This window comes from Melopsittacus undulatus, chromosome 9 (assembly GCF_012275295.1).
Source record: "Melopsittacus undulatus isolate bMelUnd1 chromosome 9, bMelUnd1.mat.Z, whole genome shotgun sequence".
Lineage (NCBI taxonomy): Eukaryota > Metazoa > Chordata > Aves > Psittaciformes > Psittaculidae > Melopsittacus > Melopsittacus undulatus.
Window position 1 is genome coordinate 8,174,988 of NC_047535.1, and position 26,414 is coordinate 8,201,401.

At 47.2% G+C, this 26,414-nt stretch overlaps 2 protein-coding genes across 3 annotated transcripts; one reads left to right on the top strand and one right to left on the bottom strand.

Moving 5' to 3' along the window:
• Positions 1-37: 37 nt before the first annotated feature.
• Positions 38-5,346, bottom strand: PEX11A (peroxisomal biogenesis factor 11 alpha). Its single transcript, XM_031048713.2, has 3 exons — positions 5,224-5,346; positions 4,803-4,918; positions 38-3,266 (listed from the first exon to the last, which is right to left on the bottom strand). The coding sequence occupies exons 1-3, from the start codon at positions 5,277-5,279 to the stop codon at positions 2,701-2,703; spliced, it is 738 nt and encodes a 245-aa protein (XP_030904573.2). The 5' UTR covers positions 5,280-5,346; the 3' UTR covers positions 38-2,700.
• On the top strand, positions 4,409-18,471 carry WDR93 (WD repeat domain 93). Of its 2 annotated transcripts, XM_034065864.1 has the most exons (17): positions 4,409-4,794; positions 5,918-6,262; positions 6,998-7,193; positions 7,800-7,864; positions 8,093-8,171; positions 9,021-9,148; positions 9,697-9,735; positions 10,626-10,713; positions 12,865-13,048; positions 13,307-13,377; positions 13,673-13,759; positions 14,080-14,211; positions 14,753-14,969; positions 15,657-15,717; positions 16,448-16,604; positions 16,734-16,902; positions 17,935-18,471. In XM_034065864.1, the coding sequence occupies exons 2-17, from the start codon at positions 5,945-5,947 to the stop codon at positions 18,050-18,052; spliced, it is 2,109 nt and encodes a 702-aa protein (XP_033921755.1). In that variant the 5' UTR covers positions 4,409-4,794; positions 5,918-5,944; the 3' UTR covers positions 18,053-18,471. The 2 variants fall into 2 exon arrangements, with proteins under 2 accessions (XP_033921755.1, XP_033921754.1); XM_034065863.1 differs by lacking the exons at positions 4,409-4,794; positions 17,935-18,471 and adding an exon at positions 5,460-5,526 and having other exon boundaries at positions 16,734-17,094.
• The last annotated feature ends 7,943 nt before the right edge of the window (positions 18,472-26,414 follow it).

Consider the following 26,414-nt stretch of genomic DNA (forward strand, 5'->3'; position numbering starts at 1 on the left):
TTACACCACCATAGAGGTTACACACACAGACACACTGTCAGGCTCATCTCAGTTTATTGCTTGTGTTCAAAGAGCTGTCCTTATTCCAACTGCTGTATTAGATACAAAAATAAGGCACTAAAAGGATTTTCTCCACATGATTGTGATTCTATGGCTCCAGTCACATTATGTTAAAGTACATCAAATTGCTCCCCTCCAGCTAGGGAGCAGAAGGCAACTATTAGTGCTTAACATCCAGTAAAGAGAGTTACTCCTGCATGTTCCAACCCATATCATGAAGAACGGGACAGGTAAGGCTAAGAGAGGCTGAAAACTCCCTGCCCCATCTCTCACATGAAGTCTGTACTTGCCAGTGCAAGCCAGCCCCTACAGGAGAAACATCAAAGCCTGCCTCAGGGCCTTGCACAGTGTTTGCCTGGCACAGAGGAAAAAACACCCTTTTCCCTCTGCAGGGCACAGGGAAGCGTAGCTGCCGTAGGGCCACAGCACTATTCAGTACCAATTTCCCTTTACCTACAGGTAAAGTACAAGAGAAAAAGAGAAATGAGTTCACAAAACCAGCGAAAGAAGTGGTTTGTATCAGAGCTTCCTGAGAGGGAATTTCAAAATACATTGTTTTTTTGCAAGAAGATGAAATTCTGTAGACAAAAGGTGCCCAAACCTCTGCTTCCAGATCATCAAAACTCCTCTTCCTTCCTCACAGGGGTTGCTATTCACTGGGATAACGATCAAATCTGACCAAGGGTGGGATGGGCTCCACACTGCTGGGAGCTGTAAGGCAAAAGGAGCAAAGCAGCAAAAAATATTCCATTGTTATAAAGGAGAGGAAGCCCTTGAAGATAACGTATCCCATACACAATGCTCCGCTACAGTCTGTACTGCCAGCATGCCCTACTTTTAATGGTATTCATTTCCATACTAAAAAGAAGAGCTGCTGCAGGCCACATCTGGTCTTCAGGCACACTTATCCTGCCCAGCAACCTGCGTTTTTAAAACACTTCACTGGCAGGCTAACACTTCAGATTCAAACTGGAAGTAATTCCAAGTCTGACCACAATGATTTAACTGGGCTCTGCCCTACTGTGCCTACTCAATTGCAGAGCTTTTGCTTTTTAATAAAGGGGACCAGCACCTTTTCATTTCTGTTTTTAGACAGCATCAGAAATAATAAGAAAGTACCTTGATCCAGGTTAGAGTAGCCTCTGTGCACATCTCCTGACAGCTTAAACAAGGAGTCCTCGCACCAGAAAGCAGCAAGACACACAGACCTAACTGATGAAGAATAATGATAATTTATCTCCTACATAACGTGCAGATTTCCCTCATATGGTGTCAGAACTGGTATCTGCAAAGTCAGGAGCAACAAACACTTCATACTGCATTAAACAGCTGGACACTGCATTTCTCTTTTAACCCAGATGATGCCACCAGGCAATCATTCCCAGTGAGGGAAGTAAGGAATAATAATGCAGTTGCAGGGCAAGCATAAGGCATTTCAAATGGTAGAACCCATTCAGCCAGGGGAGTAACACACAAGAAACCTTGTGGTCATGACAGAGGAGAGGGAGGACCAGATAGGACAATCTAACCCATGAATGCCCAAATCCAGTTATAAGCTTCAACTCTCACAAGGGATTATAGTATTATCACAATCAACTCCACTCCCTTCCCTTGGGAGCTTACACAACTAGAAATACTCCCTTGCAGTTCTTCTGACTCAACAAGCTCTAAGCCAGGCTCAATTCCTCAACTGCATGTTCCAAAGCTCCTGATTATACTGGGACTTTTCACATAAAATTAAAACAGCAAAACAAGCTCCTTATCACAATATAATTAATGGAAAACTGTTGCACTTGCAATCACAGGGGTTTGGGAGTTAAGGTGCATGTATTAGGATATTTAGTGCTTGTGAGTGGTTTCAGATTCACAGCTTTGGAAACCCAGTTCCTGACAAATCACAGCATCGTCAGCACTCAGCCAAGCTTCTCTCATGGGTTCTTCACTAAAACCCACAGCCATGGGCTGCTGGAGAAGTCAGAGCCCGTGGCCAGTGGTCCTTGGCTCACATCACTGAAGGAGAACACAGTGCTAATTCCTTGGGACACTGGCACTCACTAGACCACGGATCCAGTGTCATCAGTGCATGTGACAGAGATCATACACTCGAGTTACCATCACACTGCATTCAAACCACTACCTACAGACAGCAGGATCTATCAACCTAAACCCATCAGAACACCTCTACTTGGGTTCAGGCCATTTTAACAACAGCTCCTAACTTGCCTGCGCCCACTACAAAAAATCTGACTGTAGGGACCTTTGATCAGGGAATTCCAGCTTTCCAGTGTAAACACGATTAGTTATGAGTCATATACCTATTGCAGCTGTCTAAGCAGCTGTTTCACAACCCTGTATTAAAAAATAGGAACATCAATATTTCCTTATCTAGCAGCCATGTTCCAAGTCCTGTTTATGCCTTCTCCCATCTCCATCTACTCCATCAGGGAGTGTGTCACGGCACCAAACTCATCTGCAAAGACACAGGGAAGAATAAAGGGTAGAAATCACTTATTCAGAGGACAAAATTAATCTTGAGGTTACTGTGAGACATGTCCATTTTGAAAGTGCCATATGGAGGATAAAAACCTATCAGAGGACCAAAGGCTTTGGCTTGCTGCATACTATACACCTCCTTTCATGTCACTGTTTCAGCTTCAGATGTGGGCTTGCTAATGTGAGGATCCCCACCAGGGAGGAGAGGACACCACAAAAACCAATCACTCCTGGGTTGGTCTTGTAGATCCCTAGTGTATCCAAAGGACCTGAGAGATCACAGAAATTCTTCACCAAGTCCAGCAGCAAAGGAGGATGTTTCTTCAATATCTGAAACAGCAGGAGGAGACATCCTTGCACATCATCACTTTTCACACCGTTAAGTTCCCGATTGTGTTTGTCCCAGCACGAGTTCTCCTTTATCTTTTCTTCCTGTATAGCTTGTTCCAGCCTCCAGGAGATCTCATACCAGTCCCTACCTAGATTCATCAAGAGCGAAATGTAGTAGCACTTGGTAGCCCAATTCCGCCACTTTAGCTTATCAATATGAGGTTGGAGCCCGACGCTGTTCAACCATAGTACTGCATCACAGACGAAGTAGAGGGCTCGGGTCAGGTTGGAGGCTGTAAGGCAGAAGCGAGGAATCACATCTGGCAGCTGTGTAGTTCTTCTGGCTGCTACCAAGGCATGTACCATGTTTCCCAGTCTGAACACTGCAAGAAACCCCACAAAGATTAGCATGGCATGGTCTTAACTGCAGAGACACAGCCCTGCACAGGTCAACCTGTCACTGTCCATGTGTACTTTTAAACAACTTAGTGGCCTTTGGGCATTTGTATCCTTAAGCATTTTCTTCTCACAGCGTGAATAGCTACTATCAGCAAAAATAGGGATGTACACATCCCAGTTCTGTCCTGCACCAGCCCAGGACTTACACACAAGTTCTATTACTAGCCAGGACTTGCAGCCTTCTCCTACTGCTCCATTCTCAGAGCCTGGGTGCCCTCTGGACCAGTATGACCGACAGCCCTGCACCAGCCAGTGTCAACAAACAGGACACAAACAGAGCCTCCAATTTGAGCTGTTTCACTGGATCTCACCTAACTTTCTGGACAGGAGATGTTACTGCACTAACCCTGCTGCAACCATGAGTTACAACATTCCTGAGCTTCTGGGAAAGCCATTGATTCACATGCTTGGCACACTAAGACCCAAATCCCTCCTCAGCCATCAACTTGTCAGAGTCCTGCACAAACAGGAACAGTGTATCTCATTTTAAGCTGTAACACATGACAAGCCTGATTTCATCCACTGTACAGTTTGGGGTTTGCCTTGTGAATATTAGTGCAGTGTTATGAAAAATGCTTTTCATAACCTGCTGCAGTGTCACAGTGACAGATGTTGGCAGCACCCAAACTCTGTGGAACTGCAAGAGTGCAGTACTGTCATTTATTAGCTGTTTCTTTAGCAGAAGCAAGAGAATTACAGCTATGCTGATAAATCAGCTGGCCTCTCTGCTAGAAATTGCCATACACTAGAGCTAAGCAGAATAACAAAACACGTCCATGGTAACACATTAAACTGGAATATTTGCCTCAGATATTGAAGTTGTTCCAATATTGAGCAAATCGTAAGTAGGTGTAAGGTCAACTGGAAAGCAAGCAGTGCAACCACAGCAACAGGCTAACCATAATGGATGCAACCATGACACAGAACAAAGTGATGTAAACAGTGAGACTATGAGAAAAGCATGGAAGGGTGTATGATTTAGTAGAGAAAAATGGCTAAAGACAACTACTATGTGAAGTAGGATATAAAAGGCACACTGAAGGATAGACCTTCAGAGATGATTTTATTGGGATGATGATCCTGAACCTCAGGCTGTCTCAACCCATTAGCTGGAAGGACTAATAAGACTGCAGCAAGTCAGCCTTGCATTGTACCTCTGTGGTCTGGCCTTGGACAGAGCTGACAACTTGATCTCTGCAGTTGACTTATGTCTCTCATTCCCTCAGCAGTAATTTGGATTGCCTAATGGGAGAAGAGGCTGAGGGAGTAACAAGTGCCCATTTGGCCCCATGTGGCCTGGCAAGCTGAGGCAGGGTAAGGCCCATTGACCACTTTGTGAACGTACTAAAGAGGTTTTGTGGCCTAAGGTAAGTTACCTACAGGAAAAGCAAGGCCAGGAGTTGTTTTGCTGAAAGGAGCAAGCGAAGAAGGACTTATCCCGCTAGACAGCAGGTACTTACTTTTGCGGCCAGAGCTCATGCTAGACTCCAACTGCTTGAGTTTCATTACCAGCTTCTCTTTATCAGCATTACGCTCTATTAAATAGCTAAGCAACATGCATGTGTACTGAGTGGCTCTGGAACGGAAAAAACGAGGAGAACGGTACAGAGGTGAAACACGGACAATCCACAGGCGCGGCAGCAGCAGGGCAGCGCTTACGGCCGAGCTCCAGCCCGCCCCTCTCGCACCTCGGCAGTGCCCGGGGCAGGGGCACAAGGACAGCGGGCCCAGGCAGCCCTCCTGCCCGAGGTAGGCCGCCCTAAAGCGGCTGAGGGCCCTGCTGTGGCCCCGTCACCCACAGCACCACTGGAGATGCTGCTCCCCCCGGTGCCGCTGGGCCCACGGGGGTACCCGGGAAGCCGGCCCCGAGGCCGCACTCACCGGAAGAGCTGGTCTCGGCCCTGGCTACGGTTGGTGAACTCCACGAAGCCCTCCATGGCGGCAGCGGCGGGATGCGTGCGGGCACCGGGCCGCTCCGCCCAGGCCCCGCCCCGCCGGGGGAACCTTCCGCTGCGGAGCGCGTTCCCGGCCGGGCCGCGCGGCGCCGCCCCGTTGCCACGGCAACCGCCAACAGCGGGGCGGGTGTCCCCGCTAAAGGGTTCCCCCCGGGCCCCGGTGGTCGCTGGCCGCGGCTGCGGAGGTTCCGCCTCGGCCGGGACAGTCGGGTCCGGCTCCCGCTCCGAGGTGAGGCCGCTGTGTGAGGGTGCGGAGGGGGAGCCGAAAGCACCCGAAATGGAGTTTGTAACTTCCGGTGTAACCACCTGTGCTCCCCATTGAGTGTTGGGGTTTGATCCAGGCAGAATTAAGTCATTTAATGAAGAAGAGACTTACAGTTTTTAATGCTTTAGTGTAATTCTAATACAATCCGGTGCCAAAAGTTTTATACTCCCTTTTCCTGCAGTCAGTGTGGCTGGGACAAAGCCCCTGGGTCACAGGGGTGATACAGACAGTTGAAAGAAGGGTTATCTATATCTATATATCTATATCTAGAACAGGGTTATCTATGCTGAAATGATCTCCTTTCCCTCTTAGAAATCATTAATAACCTTTCCCCCCCATTACCTCATGAAAGCAGATATTGCCCGATTCTTCATTCTTCTGCATGTGCTGTGCTTCCTGCATCTCTGGTGCGGTTTGCATCTGGAAGGGCACCACCATGGCTGGGTATATCCGGAAGCATCCCCTGGAGATTCCTCCGCCATCTGAGAAGGACTGGCTAAAGGATGAGGAGGAAGACTTCTTCCTGCAGGATCCCGAGCGAGAGCGCGATGCGCTGCCTCAGCCTGTCAGGATGGCCACCAAACTGGTGATGCTGGTTTTTGATGATGCGATGGAAATCATTGAAAGAAGGGAAAGGCTCCGAGAAGCAGAAAAACTAAAGGTCAAGCCCACAGAATGCTTTGCTACAGCTGAATTCCAGGTACAGAGCTCCTCTCAGCAGAGACAGCATTAATCTCTGTAGCAGTTCTTCTAGAGAATACCCATTCAGTTGATGCCGCATTCTTCTGTTCATCGCCTTCCCCAGGATCCAGCATGAGCTCACTAATTCACTTCAAAGGCTGCAGCTTCTGAGCTTGCCTGGCAGGTTCTGCTTCCCGCCCATCTATCACACCTCTCTGAAAACAGAGAAGCAGGCATTAAACTAAATTCACCTGCTTCTCAGGCTGGCTCCACCCTTGCTGGCTGGGGAGAAGGTGATTAGTCAGTAGCATATAAATGGGCAAACTCAGGTTTGTGTTATGGTGAGCACTTTAATGGAAGCATGGTGAGCAGAAGGACAGCATTGTCTTCCCTATTGTTATGTGGAGGTATTCCTACAGGGTATGATGCTGTCTGCTGAAGTTCTGTGGTTGTCCAGAGGAGTTCAGTATCCCATCCCAGCTCTGCATTAGCAGTGGCAGAACTGAGTTCTTGGCATTTAAAGCCCTGTTTATTGGAAGGGGAAATGTGGGAGCAACCGTTTTCATTGTCAACACGGGACAATCTCTGGGACAGAGATGAGCGCCTCTTCCTTGCTCTTCTGATGGAAGTTCAGGCAAAAATGTCCCCCTTGTAGGATAAATCAGCATTTTCTCTTGGTGAAAGATTAGGTGTATTGATGTATCCTCCACTGGGGAAGCAGTTGGGTACTCTTCTCTTTTCCCTTTCTTGGTAGGTAACTGGAGCAGCCACTTGCCTTGCAGTGTCCGGGAAATACATCTTTGTTGGCTTGTCTGTGGGTCTGGCTGCCTTCAAGGTGTCTGACTATACAGAGGTCTGTGCTTGGGATGCAGTCAGGACAGAGATTTGTGCTATCCATGCTTTGGATTTGGGAAATGAGGTCCACATCTTGTTTGCTGTGGATGAAATGGGTGAGTGTGATGTGGATTTCCTTGACCTAGCCTGGGACAGCTGTGCTCTGGAGCTGGCAGCTGCATTATGGAAGAGTGCTAAATCGGGAGGAACACTGAAGGGCAGACAGGTTTCCTGGAAAGCCCTGCAAAGAGGGTGTTAGATGTAAAGTGGCAGAGTGGCCCTAGGGCCTTGTGATTAAGAGAGGGTGTGGGTTTGGTGTCCTATGTGGAGCAGCAGAGGCACTTGCAGAGCTGAATATGGTGCACAGTAAATTTTAGGAACACTTTGGACAGAAAACCACTGCTTGGCATGGTCTCCTGCAGCTGTAATTGCACAGCCCTCTGGTTAGTTTGTTGATACATCTGAAGCGTTTAAATTCTGGTGGAGATACTTTTCAAACTGGCTTAGCCATCTCTATGTACAATCAAATGTTTGCTGGTGCTGGTTTAAGGAAGCCAGCAAAAGTTTAGTGCTGGAAGCAGTGAGATATTCTTCCTTTAGCCCATGAAAAAACTGTAGTCCTGTTCACTGTCCTGCACGTGTTATCACAGCCACCTCAAAGAGCATGGCTACCATCTGTTCACTTTTCTCCTCCTAATGCTACTTCTCTATTTCTATTCCAGGGCTTGTCTATCTCTTCTGCTTTCACAAGGAAAGCTTCCTACTCATTAAAATCCTAAATGAAGTGGTAAGTACTGAGTTAATTCCATGGACACTGGGCACAGGCTGGTAAGTAATCAATCATGAAGAAGGACTAATTGCCCTCAGTAATTTCTGTCATGGGCAGCAGCAGCTGCCCCATATTTATTCCTGTTCTTCAACAATCTGTCTGGCCTTCACCCCACTGAGGGCTGTGTAAGGCCATGGAGTTCTCTGAATCAGCGATCTTCCTTTAATGCCTGTTCTTCCTTGGCAGGAGGATATCAGCAAGAGAAATACTTGTGTGGAGGTGGTGCTGTCCCCACAAGGTGATTATGCAGGAGTCCTGCTGCAAGGCAAGTGCACGTGGTGTGATGAATGAAGGCTGTTGTGTTGTAGCAAAGGGGCCAACAGCAGTGCTTTTAAAATGCTCCAACTGTTCTAGATTCACAGGGATTCTGTTCTTAAGCCTCCCAGTCCCTCTTCCAGCTTAGAGAGCTGCTCCTGTCACTCCCTGTCTTCTCCAAATGGCCTGGTGTGAATCAAGACTGATCCCAAAAGTCAGGTCTCTGGAACTGGTCAGTGTAGTTCCCAGCTCCCAGAAGACTCAGTGAAAACAGGTTTCCCTCTCCTCTCCAGAAGTACCAGGCACAGTTCCTCCTCTGGTTTACTGTGGCTCACTTTTACACTGGAAATATATAGACCTGAAAAATTTTCTCTGCAGACGTAAGCCAGACAGGACAGAGACAGTGTCTGAAAACACTACAACAAATTCCTTGCTACAACATTCTTCTGTTTGTTGGCAGCTGCCTTTGTCAGCCCCTTTGCTACCAGCAGGTTTTCTGGATCCAGGTTTGATGGAATCTGCCTGAATATATGCCGAGAATGAGATACGTAGCATCCACAGAGAACCAGTGTGTGACCACATCCCACTTTCTCTTTTACCTCAGAGGGTACAGTTAAAATTATTTGACTCAGTCACTCCATGGCATTTTTTTGGTGGATGTGGAACCTTGAGGACTTGAGCTAGAGGCTGAGATGTCAGTCCCAGTCAAGCGTGTCAAGCCAGAAGTGAGGGGAGAGCTGGGCTGCATGGAGCTCACAGGGATTTTATATTTCCAAAAATATACGAATCTTCTTTTAAGGATATACGAAAAGACCTTTTTCTCTCATTTCCAATTGCTCAACATGGTTTCCCAATGCAGACAGCACAAAAGCTTGGCTGGAGATCTACCGATTGCCTAAGGATTCCTGGCTGAAGGAGATGGAGGAGAGCCCAGGAACTGCATTAGGACTGACTGATGGGGAGAGGAGGTCAAGCCATGCATCTGCGGTACAAACAAGTTCCATCTCCTACTGTGCTGTTTTTTCCTATAGCTTTTTGCCTATAGGTCTCTCTCCAGGCCTTTCTCCTGCAGACAGTGACAGCAAGATACAGGCTGAACAAGTCTGTTGGCCCAGGGAGGTGGAGTGTGTGTCTCTACAGCTGCCCAGCCCACATTTCATAAGGCCTTTGTATTACTGGGACGTGTTTACTCTCCCAAAACAGGCTTCCCAACAAAGTTCCCTTAGTCCCAAGGGCCAGCGCTCCTGCTGCCCCTCCCTGAAACTTGCAGCTTCTTTCCCAACAGTATTGCCCCATCTGAGGAGGCCATATGTAAGGGTATTCTCAAAGGGCTTTTGCCTTATGTTACTGGGGAATGGTTAGGAAGAGTGGAAATTGGGCCTGATACCTCCACTTGGGAGTCTGGTCGTGAACCAGGGTTTGTGTTTTAGACTAACAACAAGAGGACCCTGGTGGGATCATGGATGAACCCACCTGAGCAGGGAAGGGCCTCTACCTGGTTGCATTAACTACTGTCATCTCTGGTTCTTTGGCAGAAAAGTCTGGAGCTGCATAAAGATGATTCTGCACAGATGGTAACTGACCTCAGTGAATGTTCTGAGCTGTTATGGGGAATTTAAAACGCTGAGACAGCGCTCAACCCTCTCCTACATCACTTTCACCCTGCTGGATTTCACCTCTCAACACAATCACTTTCTGCCCAGCACCTCCAGCTGTAACCCTCTGTGATACCTGCCTCATAACTCTTCTCTCTTCCTTCAGCAAAGACTTTCCTGGCCATTTAAGAGGGAGCTGCTTTTCAGCCTTGTCTTCAGGACAAACATCCCTTTAACTTAGCCAAGCCAAAAGCAAACACCCAGGCTTTCCTTCTGCTGATTCCATGTAAACTACCCAAGTTCCTGCCTCTTCCTTCCCAGACAAGGTTGATTATTTAGCCAGACCTTTTCTGTTTAGCTAAGTGTCAGTATGCGTGGGATGGGGTGATGGTGGTGACACACTGATGCTGGTCCCCTGTTAGCACTTTCTGTTCCCAGCCAAGCACATATGTGACTTCCTCCAGTCTCTCTGGAGTGTAATCTGGTTCGTGTATTCAGCAGCACTCTGCAACCTTTAGTCCTGCTTCTTTTTTTTCCCTTCTGTATTTTTCTGAGCCTTGCTGTGCCCAAAGGAGGCCTGTGCTGAAACAAGAGTAATTTAGAGACATTAGGAAGATCAGAAGGGGAGGTTATTTAGGACACAAAGATAGGAGGTGTTCGGGCAGGATACCTTTTGTAATGTTGTTGGGAAATTAGGGACCTCCCTCAAGCTTCTGGCCTGAAGAATGAGCCTAAACCCAGTATATCCTAGGGAGTGTCAGCCAACCTTTGCATACACTTTCTTTAGAAAGCGTTTGATTCCGTGAACAGGTGAAAACTTAGCAGTGTAGGGCACAACAGAGTTCTCAGGCTGACATTTTCTGTTGCAGGGGTCTCCTGTGGCTGCAAATAAAGTTGATCTAAAGTTGAGTCTCCCAGTGCTGCTGCTGACAGTGAAGCCTCCCAAACCCGTGACAGGTCAGGACTGATTCTGTACTTGCAACTTGCAGCCTCCTTCAGGTGGCAAAGAAATTGTGGCCCTTATGGCTGCAGAACGGGTCAGAAAGTCCCAGTAATGTGCTCCTTGGTCCCTTCCTGACCTGTTTCTGTACTTATATGTAATCCTATAGCAGGAGTTGTTTCTTACCTGACCATTTCATGTGTCACCTTTGTAGCACAAAATAATGCAGTGTGTTTTGAAGTGGGTGTCATATACCCTTGGCTTTATTGTCACTGGAGGGGGAGGAGGTTGTTTCCTAGTTCCTAGCACCCCCAGTTCATCTCTCAGAGTCCTGGATTTATAGGTAAATGCTGAGGATGAGGAGGGAGCAGACCTTATGCTGGGATACTGTCAGGGAGAGTGCCACAGAAATGCAAGGTGGGCCGTGTCCTCATATGACTTGCCCTAGTTGCTACGTTCAAATACTGGAAGAACCTGAACATGCACAAGTCCATGGGCCCTGATGAAATCCATCCCTGGGTCCTGAAGGAGCTGGTGAATGAAGTTGCAAAGCCACTCTCCATCATATTTGAAAAATCATGGCAGTCAGGTGAAGTTCCTGATGACTGGAAAAAGGGAAATATAACCCCCATTTTCAAGAAGGGGAAAATGGATGACCCAGGGAATTACAGACCAGTCAGTCTCACCTCTGTGCCTGGCAAAATCTGGGAGCAGATTCTCCTGGAAGGCATGCGAGGGCACATGAAAAACAACAAGGTGCTTGGTGACAGCCAACATGGCTTCAGTAGGGGGAAATCCTCCTGACCACTTTGGTGGCCTTCTATGATGGGGCTACAGAACTGATGGACAGGGGTGGAGCAGTTGACGTCATCTACCTGGACTTGTGCAAAGCATTTAACACTGTCCCACATCCTTGTCTCCAAATTGGAGAGATACCAGTTTGATAGGTGGACAACTCGATGGATAAAGAACTGGCTGGATGGTCGCATTCAGAGAGTTGTGGTCAATGGCTCAATGTCCGGCTGGAGACCAGTAACGAGTGGTGTCCCTCAGGGATCGGTGTTGGGACCGGTCTTGTTTAACATCTTTGTTGCTGACATGGACAGTGGGATTGAGTGCACCCTCAGCAAGTTTGCCAATGACACCAAGCTGTGTGGTTCAGTTGATATGCTGGAGGGAAGGAATGCCATCCAGAGGGACCTTGACACGCTTGTGAGGTGGGCTGATGCCAACCTCATGAAGTTTAGCCATGACAAGTTCAAGGTCCTACACCTGGGTTGGAGCAATCCCAGGCACAGCTACAGGTTGGGCAGAGAAGAGATTCAGAGCAGCCCTGCAGAAAGGGACTTCGGGGTGTTGGTCAATGAGAAAATGAACATGAGCCAGCAGTGTGCGCTTGCAGCCCAGAAAGCCAAGCGTATCCTGGGCTGCATCAAAAGGAGTGTGACCAGCAGGTTGAAGGAGGTGATCCTGCCCCTCTACTCTGCTCTTGTGAGACCTCACCTGGAGCACTGTGTGCAGTTCTGGTGTCCTCAACATTAAAAGGACATGGAAGTGTTGGAACAAGTCCAGAGGAGGCCACGAGGATGATCAGGGGACTGGAGCACCTCCCATATGAAGACAGGCTGAGAAAGTTGGGACTCTTCAGCCTGGAGAAGAGAAGGCTGCATGGAGACCTCATAGCAGCCTTCTAGTATCTGAAGGGGCCCTATAGGGATTCTGGGGAGGGACTATTCATTAGGGACTGTAGTGACAGGACAAGGGGTAACGGGTTGAAACTTAAACAGCAGAGGTTTAGATTGGATATAAGGAAGAAATTCTTTACTGTTAGGGTGATGAGGCACTGGAATGGGTTGCCCAGGGAGGTTGTGAATGCTCCATCCCTGGCAGTGTTCAAGGCCAGGCTGGACAGAGCCTTGGGTGATATGGTTTAGTGTGAGGTGTCCCTGCCCATGGCAGGGGGGTTGGAACTGGATGATCTTAAGGTCCTTTCCAACCCTAACTATTCTATGTTTCTATGATTCTAAGATGGGCTAGTGATATGGAAAGTCCCACCAGAGGTACAAGATAATGCTAGCCTGAAGGAGGGATGGTCTAAATGTCTCTGAGCAGTCTATGGTGTCTGCTTCTCCAGGGCTGTGCATTTCCCCTTTGTGTGCCCAATGCAGGCAGTAGTTTTAAAACCCCTTTGGATGCCTTGAAGAAAGTGGATGATGACAGTGTGCTTGGCTTGGGGTACAATCACCTAATCAAAGATTCCCAGTGGAAGCAGCAGGAAGCAATCTTCCGCAGGATGTATCGGGAGTATCTGGAGGTTGAGGATGAGAGCGAGAGCAGAGAGGAGATGCCCAGGTCAGTGGGAGCACCAACCAGGATTTCAGTCCATGAGACATCAACACAGGCACTTTTTAAGTGCAGATGGAAGCTGCTGTGTTAACTTTGCCTCCTTGGAGCTATATGATCTTAAGGTCCTTTCCAACCCTAACCATTCTATGATTCTTCATCCCAAGGCTTCAGGGCAGGGGCTAGAGCCATTTCAGGTCTTGTTGCAGTGCTACCTACTTAGCAAAGCCTTTATTATAGATATATTTCTTCCTTTCTTTTTTTCAGACATGCTACTTTTCACTTTCTCCTGCCTAGCCAGATCCTACAGGTTCAGCCTGGAATGAAAGTGCAGCCAGGTAATCCATAGGTTAACAGCTTTTTGCCCATTTGAAGCAAGTCATTGCATGACTTTGAGCTCCAGTTAGAGCTCAGTGGCTCTGGCTTGGGTTCACTGTAACGATTCCACCTCCAAGGGTGTAAGCCTGGATAAAAATTTTGTTCTGGCTTTAGTGTGTGAGCAGAGTTTCTGTTCCACGAGAGAAACTGTGAGAGCTCAGTGAGAGCTTTCTTATGCTGTTTTGGTGTCCTGGGTTGTTCCTTTGTTTCTCTCCAGTCTCTTCCTCTCTTTTGTCATCCCCTTCTCTGTACCAGATGTTCCAGCTGGCATCAGTGTGCACTGGCATGGAAGCCACAATCTCTGCTTCTACTTACTTAACCATTCACTTAAGGATAAAGTTGGTAAGGATGTCTTGCTTGCTTTAACAGAGTACTCTGTAGGGAGTGGGAGTAGTCAGTGGACAGTGCCTGTCATTTAACCAGGTTGCCATGGTTCAGGGAAATGAGGAATGGGGAGGAGAGCTGCCTCATACCATTTGGGTTAGGCTGGTGTTTGGATATGGGGCTCCATGTTGCACAGGCTGGCAGTATCTTTAGTAAAGCCACACTGGCAGGAGACCATGGAATGGTGCATGTTTTATTGGGAAACTGGATGCTAATACTATTAGAGAGAATGCTCTGCACCTTCTTACAGTTGGCTCTCTTCATGTCCTTCTGTTTAGACTCTGATCCAAATCCTGATGTTGTGTGGCCATGTGCAGCTCCAATTGTGTGCTCAGCTGTCAGTTCCTGCTCCAGGTACCTGGCACTGGCATGTGAAGATGCAGCAATAACTATCTGGGATAAGCAGCTAGGTGAGCTTACCCTTTGGAACTGTGTATTGGGTTCACTGTGGATAAGCTGCTCTTTTCCCTAGGAGTTTAAGGCTCTGGCTTGGTTGGAACAAGGGACTGGCAGTGACTTTACAAGCAAATCTGAAAGTAGTTTGGAATCATTTGTTCACTGGATGCTTGTCCAGAAGCTGCCAACTCAGCATCACTGCCCTGGCCTTTGCAGAGACATTCCTATCCATAATAAGTGTCTGTGAACTGCTGCAGCAAGGACTGAGCTGTCTTGCCCCCGAAGCTGTGAGACAGTGACAGTTACTGCTTTGCCACTGCACCCACAAGTCATCTTTGAGGTTGTGCTGGCAACGCAGTCCAGGCTGCCATCCCTGCCGGTGTTATTCTGCCATGATGCAGGGATTCTTCTGGCAGAAGAATTTTCTTCTGTGGGGATTTTCTGGTGGCTGCTGCCCCTGAGCAGGCTATACCTGTGCTGAAGCTTTCCTTAAATAAATTGTCAGTTCCTTTGTCTTCCTAAACTGCTGTCTCTTTTTTTCCCTTGCTTCCACAGGATACCCCCTGTCTGTGACTACTATTCCAGAGGGACGCCTCATCCGTAGTATCCACTTCCTACGGAGTTCTGCAGTTGCCAGTGATGAGACAACGTGTCCTGGTACAGATCCTGGCTGTCCCATCGTGCAGCTTCTAGTGCTATGTACAGACAGTGCTCTCTATTTGGTGAAAGCACCCAGGGCTGAGAAGTCCAGCGTCATGCTCCTGGCAAACAGGTGAGGTTGATTCTGACAGAGCTCACTCCAGCCAAAGAAACCATGTGGAGCAGTGGTCAGGTCCAGCAGGGAGCCCCATGTTTCTATGGAATAGAGAACTTTCTACTGCTTTGACCCAGATAGCTCTGCCCTGCTGTCAGCAGCAAGTGTAGTTTTGCTAGGAATCAGTTCCAGTGCTAGAACCTGATGGTTAAGGCAGAATTAGTGGTTTTTTGGATTCTTCTATGCACCAGAGACAAGTGCTTTTTAGTACTGCTCTGGGGCCGATGTTCAGCTAGCTGGGTCTCTGTCAGATACTCAGAGAAATTTTTGCCTTTCTTTTGTGCCCTTGCCAAAAGTCAGAATAAGCATTTCTTGCCATTTTTCTGTCAATTTTATGTTCACTTATCCCCTTGATTTGAGAAAAAAGGTCAGTTTGGAGGGAGGTGCTGCTCTAAAAGCTATGGTTTCATGTCTCCATGACAGGCAGGGGATTTGTATCTCCAACATAGTTCCTAGGCAGGCTTGCACAGGAATGGGCTTCAGGGGTTCCTGCCTGGAAGGAGACAGGCTTTGTCTCTATAGGCAAGGGGCTTGGCTGGACCTTTAGGCCAGCCAGTGTGCCACAAACTGCCCTTGTCATTATCACAGCCTCTCAGTACATGTCAAGTACATGGATAGCAGCAAAAGTCTGAATCTGTTTTACAGGCCTGAAGATCCAAATCTTGCTGTCAGTGTGGTGGTGCCTGTGCTGGCATTCCCCAGTGCAGTGAGTATTACTGCCAGCTCTCTTAAGAACTGGGTGGGAACACAAGTCCATCTGCCCTGGGATCCTGTTTTCAGTAATGTCTGCAACTGGGTGCCAAGAAGATAAAGAACAGAGCAATCAGATATGGTGCTGCCCTCACATCCTTTCCCAACTATTTTTAGCATAGGGACTTCCTGCACCAGTTACAGGTCTGTATGTAACTGGTCGCTCTCAAAGGATTTCTCTTCCATGATCTTACTTAGCATCCAGTTGCACCAGTGTCTTCTAATTGACCACTGAGGTGAGAGGCACATGAGACAAGTCCAACTGCAAAGATGAAAGGGGTCAGCCGTGAAGCTTCAGGCATCAGGGTCAGATGTGAGAAGTCATCGTGGTGAGGAAGTTACAAGCAGAAGTCCAGCCAGACCTTTCACATGGCCCCAGAAAACTTTCAGGCATGGGGAGAAAAGGACTTAAAGCTGCTCACCAGAGCCAGCCATGCAAGAGGCTGGATTTAATTAATTTCTAACCTGCTCTGCTGCCCTTTTCCAATCTCAGCCTGCAGCAATTCCAGTTCAAGTTCCCTGCAAAGCCTCTTATTTGATCTTCTGTGGCCTGGTGACAACTGACAGGGCAAGCAAAAAACCCCACCATCATAATTGGGGATATGAAGTCCTGAATGTCATTCCATATTCTTTCCAGGAAATGCTTTTCACTTGTTTTGCATCCAAGTGTCAACTTGCTTTTTCAGGTGCTGGTCTTCTCCTGGGATGGCAAAGTGTCCCTGATGAACACTGACACATCACAGATTGTTTACTCCTTCATTATTCCACCTTCTCATTCTGTAGCATCCCCCTGGCAGCCAGTGTTCACAGTGGATAGTGTGAATTGGTGCTTGCTGCTTCGAGGTGAGTAGGCCTCTGGGGTGGTCTTAGATACATGGTCACTAGATGCATTCAGCTGTGTACTGATCCTTGATAGTTCTTCTTACTGGATGACCCCTCATGCAATAGCTCCCTGTTCTCATTTCTGTCTAGGAGATAAGCAGCAGCAGACAGATGCATTGGCCAGTTGCAGCACCATCTTCCTTTTTGACTTCAACTCCTACCCACTGAAGGAGGCTTTCCCACAGGAACCAGATTTGCTTCTCAAATCCTCACAGACCCTGACATGGTTTGAGAGATGTAACATTTTCTTGCGTGATAGGTAAGGTTCTCCTTCTGCCTGATAGGTAAGTGCATTATTGTAAGCCATGGTGTTGCTCAGGTCCATGCAAGATCTTACCCTGGATCTTCTGGGTTCTTCTGTGTGCTGTGACAGATTTATGTTTGGGTAAGGTTGATGTTCAGGGAACATTGTCAGGGAATATGATCCTCATTTAAGTGTCTGCATTTTCCTTTTGACCCCATAGCCAGGCAGAGCTGGGAACTCTTTGTATCTTGCTCCTCCTCCCCCCTGCCCCCCCCCCCCCCCCCATTCATAGCTTCATCTGATGTTTAAATAGATTTGTGTTGGAGGTTTCGCGGTTTGTGAAGGTTCCCAGCACCCTCCGGCCGAGGTTGTAGTTTAGCTGCTGCATTGGGTCCATGCTGTCACTAGATGGCAATGTGACATCTCTTATTGAGTGACTTTGCCTTGAATTCTTTCGCGAACGTTTAGCCAGACCCGTGTCAATGATACTCTTCTGTTTGTTCTTTTCACTATGCTTTAATTCTCCAACTTGAAATGGAACAGGCGGGTGCAGGTATGACCTTACAACACATATTACGTGGTAGTCTTCCCGAATTCCTTGTCTCTGGGGTGAATCCTGTGGTGCTGTCTGGCTAGTTTAGAGCAGAAAAGTTTTATTCTATGCTAACAGCCACCAGTTCTGTCCCTTCTCATAAAGCTGGAGAGGAGACTCCTGCCTGCCTTATACCAGAAAAACTGGGGAGACATGACAGCTAGGGATATGTTGCTGCCTGGATACTGAGAGCTGAGAGCAAATACATCTGCAGTGAGACATGTGTCTACAGAAGCTAAGAGGCAAAGAAGAATGTGGAGGTTGTTGCTGTCAAGAGCAGCAAACTTGAGTGCTGAGTGGGATGAGGGAATCACGGAGGGGTTTTGGATACAAAAAAGTCTGAGCTGCTTAATTTGTAGTGAGCCTCAGGTACCCTTGGGGGAACCAGCTAAGATTGTCTGAGCACCAGGACAATGACAGGCACTGGTTTAACCACCGTCTTCTTCCCTCATTAGGCAGCAGAGCCTGCTGGGACTCAGGGAGCAGTTGCCTGAATTCTGGAGCCGGCTGCAGACACAAGCAGCTGCCATGGATGAGGAGAGACAGAAAAAGAAGGGACATAAGAAGCCGTAGTGAGCCTTTCATCCTGAGGGCAAGGCTCTGCAGTATCACAGTCCTGAAAACCCACAATCCAGCACTGATAGTTTGACAGCAACTCTATTCAAATCTATCTTGCTGTTTTTCAGCCTAGGTCAATTTGTCATCCCCAATAGCTGCTTGCCTGCCACTGCTCAGCCACAGAAATCTGCACCCTGCCTCTTTCCTTCTTTCCTTACCTAACCCTCAGCCTAAGCCCCTTTTCATCAGGCACAAACACACCTATTGATGGAAGAGTCTGGAAGTAGGAAAGACCTCTCATTGCAGTGGCAGGCCCAACCCCTGTGTGGCTCAGCTAAGTATTTGGTCTGGATATCCTCCCAGAGGCATGGAGCATCACAGATACATGGTGTGTTACAACGTCCCTCTTTAATAAAAGTTTTTCTCCAGTGAAAGTCTCTTGCTCTTCATGGGCCTGGTATTTTGTCACTGATGCTCTGTCCTGCTGCTGCCAGGGCTCACCAGTGTGTGTCATCTTCTGCTCTGACCCAGATGGGTAGCAACATCCTTATGCTTAGCAAGAGACCTGCTCTTTGCAAACCAGGCAACAAATCAGCCTTGAAAGTGTCATCCCCCAGAGCATAGCAGCAGGGGCACACTCTGCAGTGTGGGCTAGGCTGGTCTGCAATTTGGGTTTTTCTTTTGACTTCAAAGCAGGCAATTTTGGGCTAAGACTGCTAAGGAATTGCAGCCTGGAAAAGTGCAGACAAGCTCTCTGGGTTGAGGTCAAGCTAGGACTGGTGTCTGAGCCAAGAACCAAAGCTGAGGTGTCCACAGAAGTTAGGGCTGTGCTAAGCCAAAGACAGGTCAGGAGCATGGCCATAAAGAGCTGAAGCATCCCTCCTACAGGCAACAAAAGGCAAAGAACTAGCAGGGACAATGCAAGGTCAAGCATCCATGTGTTTTTTTCTTACTCCAGAAGTATATTAAGTTAGCAGCTTGCCATGTATACCTGATAGATTGGGCAAAAAAGTATGCAGGCTCCCTGGGCAGTCTTTCACTTACCAGTATTTTCAGGCCTGTAGTCCTGTGGGAAACTGACAGCATCTAAACATTAACTGCAGAGTCTGACTGCTCAGCTGGGGGCTCTCAGCCTGCCTGCATCTTGTACTGGGTATCTTCCAAAATACCCATCCTTAAGCAGACCAGACATATGATTTCTTGGGCATAAAAACCAGGAGGAGGCCTCTGTCCTTTTACAGCTGATCTTGCTTCCAGGATGTCTGCCTAATCCACAGGGAATCTGACAAATCTACCAGCAACCCCTCCAATCTGTGTGCATGGATGAGCTGTGTGTTCTCCAAGTCTCATTCTAGTGATGCCCCCAAAGGTTTGGTAAAGCATCAGTGCAGGGAGCCAGGGATTCAGCAGGCTCAGCTCTGTAGACACTCTAGTGTCAAGGTCCTATTTAATTTTATCATAGCAAGTTGTCTTGTTTTGGATTGGGTTTTGATGAGAGGCCTCAGCTCATCCTCTGGACATAAAGTCACCCAGTGTGTGGTGGAGGTAGGAAAGGGAAGAAGCATCCCACTTGGTTCAGTCCCAGATGCCTGGTTTTGCTCTGGAGAATGAAAAACTATCTGAATTAAACCTTCCTATTTGCTACCTTTGTGAAAGGCTTTGAGGGCCATAGTAAAGCCTTTTGTGCTGTCATTTTCCATCTGCCACAGGTTACAGCTTCACAGCTCATCTGATTGTTATGGATATTGATACTGGGTTGTGTGAGCACTTGCCATCTGCTTCAGTGCAAAGTCAAGAGGGTTAGCTAAAACCACCCTCAATGCCTGTTTAAACTGAGCCACCTGGTTCAGCACCGAAGTGAACAAGGAGCAATCCGTGATCCTTTCTTCTGTTCTCACTGTGGAGGCAGTAACTATGATTGTGTTTCTGTGGTTCTTTAAGAAACAATGGGCCTTCTGCCACAGCTGGGCACGGGGGATTATTCAAGGCAGGAATTCTTATTCCTACAATCTTTCCCATGCTGCAGAGAGCCAGCACTACTAATCTGTGGCCCCTCAAAGAGCACTGGGTCTAGTTCTTGCTATTTGTGCAAATGTAAAGGGCTTGGGGATCTTTGCCCTTAATCCTACCCTATCTGCTTTCCATCCAGAAGAGGAGCAGGGCTTGCCTAGCATCAGAAGAGGCAGTACAAGATCTGCGAATCAGTTCTACATACTGTGCATCCACCAGTTTGTGTGTATTCATCCCAAGATGTGCTTGTTTGTTTGCAGTTTGAATTTGCTCTAGAACTTTAATCATGTGCTTGGCCAAGATAACCAGGAGCTGGCAGGCTCCACAGAGAAAGCAAAACAACAAGCAGCTGCAGGAGGCTGATGAAGAGCCTTTGTTTTTGCTCATGACTTCAGCAGGGGACCATTTGTTTCCTGCTTCTTTGAAGGGATGCAGAAAAATTGCTATGATCAGTGTGTTGACATGTGTGTTGGTGATGGAGCTGTGTGCTGAGCTCCACAGCACGTTTTGGAGAGGACCAGAGGCACCTGACTGCTTATTGCTAAGAAGATGCCCTTGCCAGCTCTTCTATTCCCAGTCACTCCATGAGCCCTTGGAAGCTGTAAGTCTGGACTAATTTGAGCTATTCTGCTGCTGGAAACTACATAAAGGCCTTGAGAGGTAACATATATATCACCATCAAAAGATGAAACAGTAAGAGTTCTGGCTGCACCAACTCCCAGCTGAGCGCCAAGCTCAGTGAACTCCGAGGTGCTACCTGGCTATATATAATAGGAGCAGTTTGGCTCTGTATTTTAAGAGTAAAATAAACGTTAAAGCTCAGTTTGTGAGCTGGGGCTTGTGAGAGCTTGAGGAGAAAAGCTCAGATCCACAGAGAGGCGCTCGAGCCGCATCCTTCCAGCAGAGCAAGTTCAGGCCAAGCGGAGATGGTTTCTGTGGGAGCGGAGGCTGTACTTTAATCTCACTAAGTTATCTGCTGTTCTCTGCAAGAAGCCAAATGTCATCTTACTTCTTTGCATACTTGCTTGTGCTGTGGAAACAGAGGAAATCAGAGGCTGATCTGATAAGATTCCCCCACTCCTGAGGGCCAACAAAAGGGTAAGCCACGTCTGTGCTGCTGGAAGAAGTGCAGTCCTTCGGAAGAGCTCCAGGACCTTACTCCTTACACCTGTGTTGCCAGCTTTAATGCAACAACTCACATATCCCTCAGTACCTTGCCACATGCAACCTGAAGCCACCCTAAGGAGGAATCTCCAATGATCTCTGTGTCCTATCTGGGGCAAATAATGTCCCTGCAAGACAATGTGGGACATGCAGTGGTGCCTGGGGCAGGGCAGTCCCAGCAAGTGTTTGCTCTTCAAGTAGGGGCTGCACAAGGTCAAGCTTCCTCTCCTGCTCTAGAGGTTTGTGTCTAGATATAGGTGAACCAGATACCGCATCCCATTCCTAATTGCTCAAATAGCTCTTGTTGTCCAAACTAGTGTCGCTTCATTACCTCTAATGCCAGTTCCCTGGACCAGGATGCAGTTTCTTGTCTTCCTTTGAGGCCAGGCTATAGCTGTTGAGTTGTACTGCTCAGCCAAGCTATGCAGATTAAGTCTTTTAATCTTCCTTAATGCATTGTGCCAGACATCTCAGTCTGGTTTAATTTGGGGTTTCTGCAAATGCCTTCCAGTTTGTCCCCATTTCTGTTCCAGTTTGTTGTCCAGTGTTTCTGGTACTGCTCTGTCTAGGACCTAGTACAATGCACGGCATGGGGAGCCATTTTGCTGGCCTTTATACCTGATTTTGCAAGAGCAGAACCATTGGCTGGGATAAGACATGAGCTGTGTTTTCGAGGCCAAAATACAGGAGGAATTTGGCTGCGCTTAACTGAGGGTTCTAGAGAGATAAGAGATTTGCATGATGACTAGGGTGATGCTGTGTTTTGGTTATCGCCCTGTGGATTTACAGGCACTTCACACAGCTGAAGACAGACAAGGGCTTGTGCTACCAGTAACTCACACCCTACATAAGCCAAGTGCTGGGACACATCAGACTGGTCATGCAGTAGGGGAGGATGTGTCATCGCAAGAGCCATGTCTTCACATGGCACACCTCTGTGCAGTGCCATGTGTTGGCTTGGCCCCAGGAAAGCCCGTGCTTTAAGAGGAAGGGAAGGTGATCGACTCATGTCACTGCAGGGTTGCTGATTAGGAAGGAGGGAGATGTACAGTATCTGGATGGCAAATTGGCCTCTGCTGCCAAGTTTGCAACACTTGAACTGTGTCAAGCTCGTTTTGTTAGAGACTCCATATCAGCCCAAACACTGCTCTTCTGTGCCAGGGTTTGTTGCAGGGGAAAGAGGGAATAAGTTTGTGTTGTGAGGGGTGTGCACAGGACATGGAGATCTGTAGGGGGTAAAACCAAATCCTGCATTGTGTGATGAGGAAGAAACACTAATTAGACAAGGAAGAGGAACCTGCTGGGTTACAATCCTGGCGTAACAACCAGTTATAGGATAATACAGCATGGTAATGCAGAGTAAACACTAGCTAGAGGATGTCTGAATTAATTCCTTTTCGAAACACAGTGATCATTTAAAAACATCCGGTATCCTAATTTTAAGCTGTCCATCATAGATGCCAGCACAACCTGTGGTAAATTGTCCCAGTTGTTAAGCTACTTGGAATTTGCACCCTGTTTCTGATCCAGATAGGTAACGTTCCAGCTTCTAGTCATTGGATCTTGCTGGATCTCTGGGAGATGGGAAAGCCCACAAGGCAAAGGTGAGGTTTGTGTGGAGGGAGCTACAAGCTATGTGTGTATGCAAAGCAGATGTAGGGAGACCGATACTTGGATCCTTGCTCTCCATGGATGTTATAACGTATTCCTATTGTGGTGGAAGAAAATGCAAAAAGCATTTTAGCCAGTTCCTGGGGCAGTGCAACAGGAGAGGGGAGACAAACCAGGAAAAGGATTTGCCATTGCCCAAATGGGAATTGAATATTCGATTCCATTGCTAGTAGCTTTTGCCCTTTATGGATCTTGTCCATGACAGAATCCTGGCAGAGATTGCAGCGGTGATGGTGGATGAGACAGGACTAAACAGATCTGCCAAGTTGTGCTTCCCTACTGCTTCAGTAACTCCTACCCTTCGCAGTGCTACTTTGCACTGAGCAGGCAGTGGATACTCCAGTTTTGCCATCTCTGTTGTTAGTCCTGGTGCTGTCTCTGTGAAAGTTTATATTTTAGCAATTAATTTCCTTAAAATTATTCCTGCTAAAAGCATTCCCAGAAGGTCCCTTGGCACTGGTAAATGTTTGCAAAGGCTGATTGGGTTGATCAGCATTGCAGACAAGCAACCTTCCTGCAGATTAAATTGGAGTTAGCGCTGCTGAGTGGAGTAACAAGGGGTAAAGTAGGTATGAATGATAAAAGCAGGAAGCCCTGAGTTGTTTGGCTTTACTATGATCACTTTAATCAGCTGTTTTCAGTAGCAAGTTGTATTTTTCTTCAGTGCACATCACTAGTGTTGTAAATCATCATTCCTCAGGGATCTGAGGGGCTGTTATTTACTTGTTGGAACTAGGGTGAACAGATAGAGACATACACATTTCCTTTACAAAATGAATCTGAATCGAAAGGCTTCCTCTGTATATTTTCCACCTCTTGAGGGAAAACCTGAAATCCAGATCTGGATTTTACACTTGCTTCTCTGTATGACCACACTGATCCTAATCTTCCAGACTGGGGAAGACAGCACAGAGCCTAACTGTCATTTAGGCTATGTATTCTGCTTGTACACTTCCATTTGAGTCAGTCTTGACAACTGTTTCTCTTTCTGAATGTGTTAGGGCAGTCTCATTATAACATAATGATTCTGTTGGAATATACGCATCTTGGTGCCTCATTCCAGAGCTTCCGGAGGAAAAATGCTAAAAGAGTCTGCAGTGTGATTATCATTGTGGTGACAGTTGTTTTCCCATTTCATTTTGATTTTGCTTTCATTCTTCAGGAGCAGAGCAATGGCCAGAGCTCCTCTTCCAAAGATGCCATCCTGCAGCTAGGAAATATTTAGCGAGGCACTGGGGCAACAGAACAGACCCATAAAAGGGGTATAATGAAATACAATGGGTTATCAGTGAAAAGATCAACCAGTTAATGCTTTTAGCTGTTGCAGTGCAAAAAAGATGTATTCCCTCCCCTAAAGGTAGATCAAGAATGGTTATGAATTCCTAAAGCCTCTTTAGAGAATTTAAATGCATCTTCCAGCTCTAAGCTGTGGACTCACTTAGCATTCCAGCAATAATATTTTCCCAAGGATGAACTGTTCCTGAACAGAATGGCCACTGAAGTGCATTTCATATGTGAGGGATTTCAAGTTAGCAGGAGCTTATAGTTCTATAAGTAAGGAATGTATCATCTGTTGGAAAGCAAAGCGTTTCCCCAAGTTTAGAAAAAGCCTGTGAAGTCATTTACAGCTTTTGAGAACAAACCCAGTGTTTTTCCATTTGTCTTTATTATCTAGTGGGAGGCACAGGGTGAAGAAGGAATAAAGATTCCAAGGAGGAAGGTTTTATTATTTTTCTCAAAGGGGAAATATTGTCAGATTTTGTTTCATTAGTTTAAAAAAATGACATCCCTTTTCACTGATATGGTCTTCTGAGCAAAGACTTGTTTCAATGAGTTCCATGCACATGCTCAGTATTTCAGGAAGCATAGAAGTGTGGTTTGCAAAAGAAAGGAGTGATCTTGGATGACTTTGCCTTGTGATACTCAACTGGAGTTCCTTCAGATGGTCTGTTTTCATCATCTCCAAAAGGCCTCCTTTGAATCAAATCAGTCTCTCGAGGTTTTCCAGGTGCCTTGAAAATGCACTGGAGATTTGGCTGTCATTCATGTGCAGAAGCAACTAAATTTTCCATTACCCATGAAATTGCAGTGGGCTGATGCTGCAAGGGCCATTTGACTTGGGCAGTTTCCATGTCCACCCATGAAATGAACTTACCTGGATCAAATCCACTCCTCATGTGGCTTCCTTAAATGTGTTGAGGGGATTTACACCAGGTAAAAAACACTTCTGTTTAAATCAACAGGAGGGAACAGGAGGTGTTACACTGCATCCACACCATGGATTTATAAGTGAGCAGAGGGTAGGTGTTACTGATGTACTCTCTGTATGTCCCTTAGGCATTGCAGCAGGGGTGCATCTGCAGAGCCACTGGACTTCACTGCTTCAGAGCAAGGATTTGCTAATCTGCAGTGGCTCTCTGCATCTCCAGGCCAAGACAGAGCCTCAGGGGCTTCCAACTAAAGCCCTTCTACTGCAGCATTGTGGCCATCTCAGATCTGAAATGCAACAAAGCAGTGGTTATATTTGTCAGCCTACTCAAACATTAAGCTCTGGGTAAACTGAGCTGAGCCTTATGTTTGCTGCAACCCCCTGGACAGAGCCAAGGGCCTGGAATGGGAAAAGCTGAGCAGGGCTGAAACTGTGGACACATCTGCAATGGCTGTGCCTCCAGCTCTGTGCCAGTGACAAATGGCTCATGTGAATGAGATCCTCCAGAAAAGACAATGCAGCCTTTACCCAGGCAGGGGCAGGAACCTGGAAACTGCCTTCCCACTGGCAGCACCTTGCTGAGGGTAAGGGGAGTTTGAATTTAATCTGCTGGAGACTGTGGGAAGGATGCTGAAGAGGGCAGAGGGCTGTGGGATACCTGTTTTTCAGGAGCAAATGCCTTTAATGCAATCATTTTAGACCCCTTCTTGGCTTCAGTGCCCTCCCCATGACAGTGAGGCTGATTTTTTGTGCTAACGTCCTCATCTCTGGTGAACAATATTGCTGCTATATTTAATATGAGAGAGGGTTATTGCAGTGCTATCTGGAATGAGCCATAACCATTATAGGTTGCTCTGTATCTCAAAGCTAATTTTAATTAAAGCTGCCAATAACCTTTGAGGTCTTTGACTTCTGGAGTTGAGGCAAAGGCAGGAGATGCCAGGTGGTTTCATTTGCTTGTACAACTCATTATTAGAAGGGTGGGATCAGGTTTACTGGAAGCTGAACATGTTTCCATGCTAGTTGTGAGGATCCATCAGAGCCTTCCTAACACACGTGTGTATTTGGGATTAGGTTATCATTTCCATAAGGACATGGGAGTTATCCTGCCTCACTTCACCCAAACTGATTTTATTATGAGCCAGAACTGTGGCCCTTCATCTTACCTGGGATGCTATGAGATCAAACACCTCATGAGCTGGAAATGGGCCCTTAGCAGTTGCTTGGTCTGAAGTAAATGCAGAGTTTTCCTGCTTCCTCCCAAGCTTCCACAAACCTGGACATCACATCTGCCGCTCCACCAACACATGTGACAGAATATGA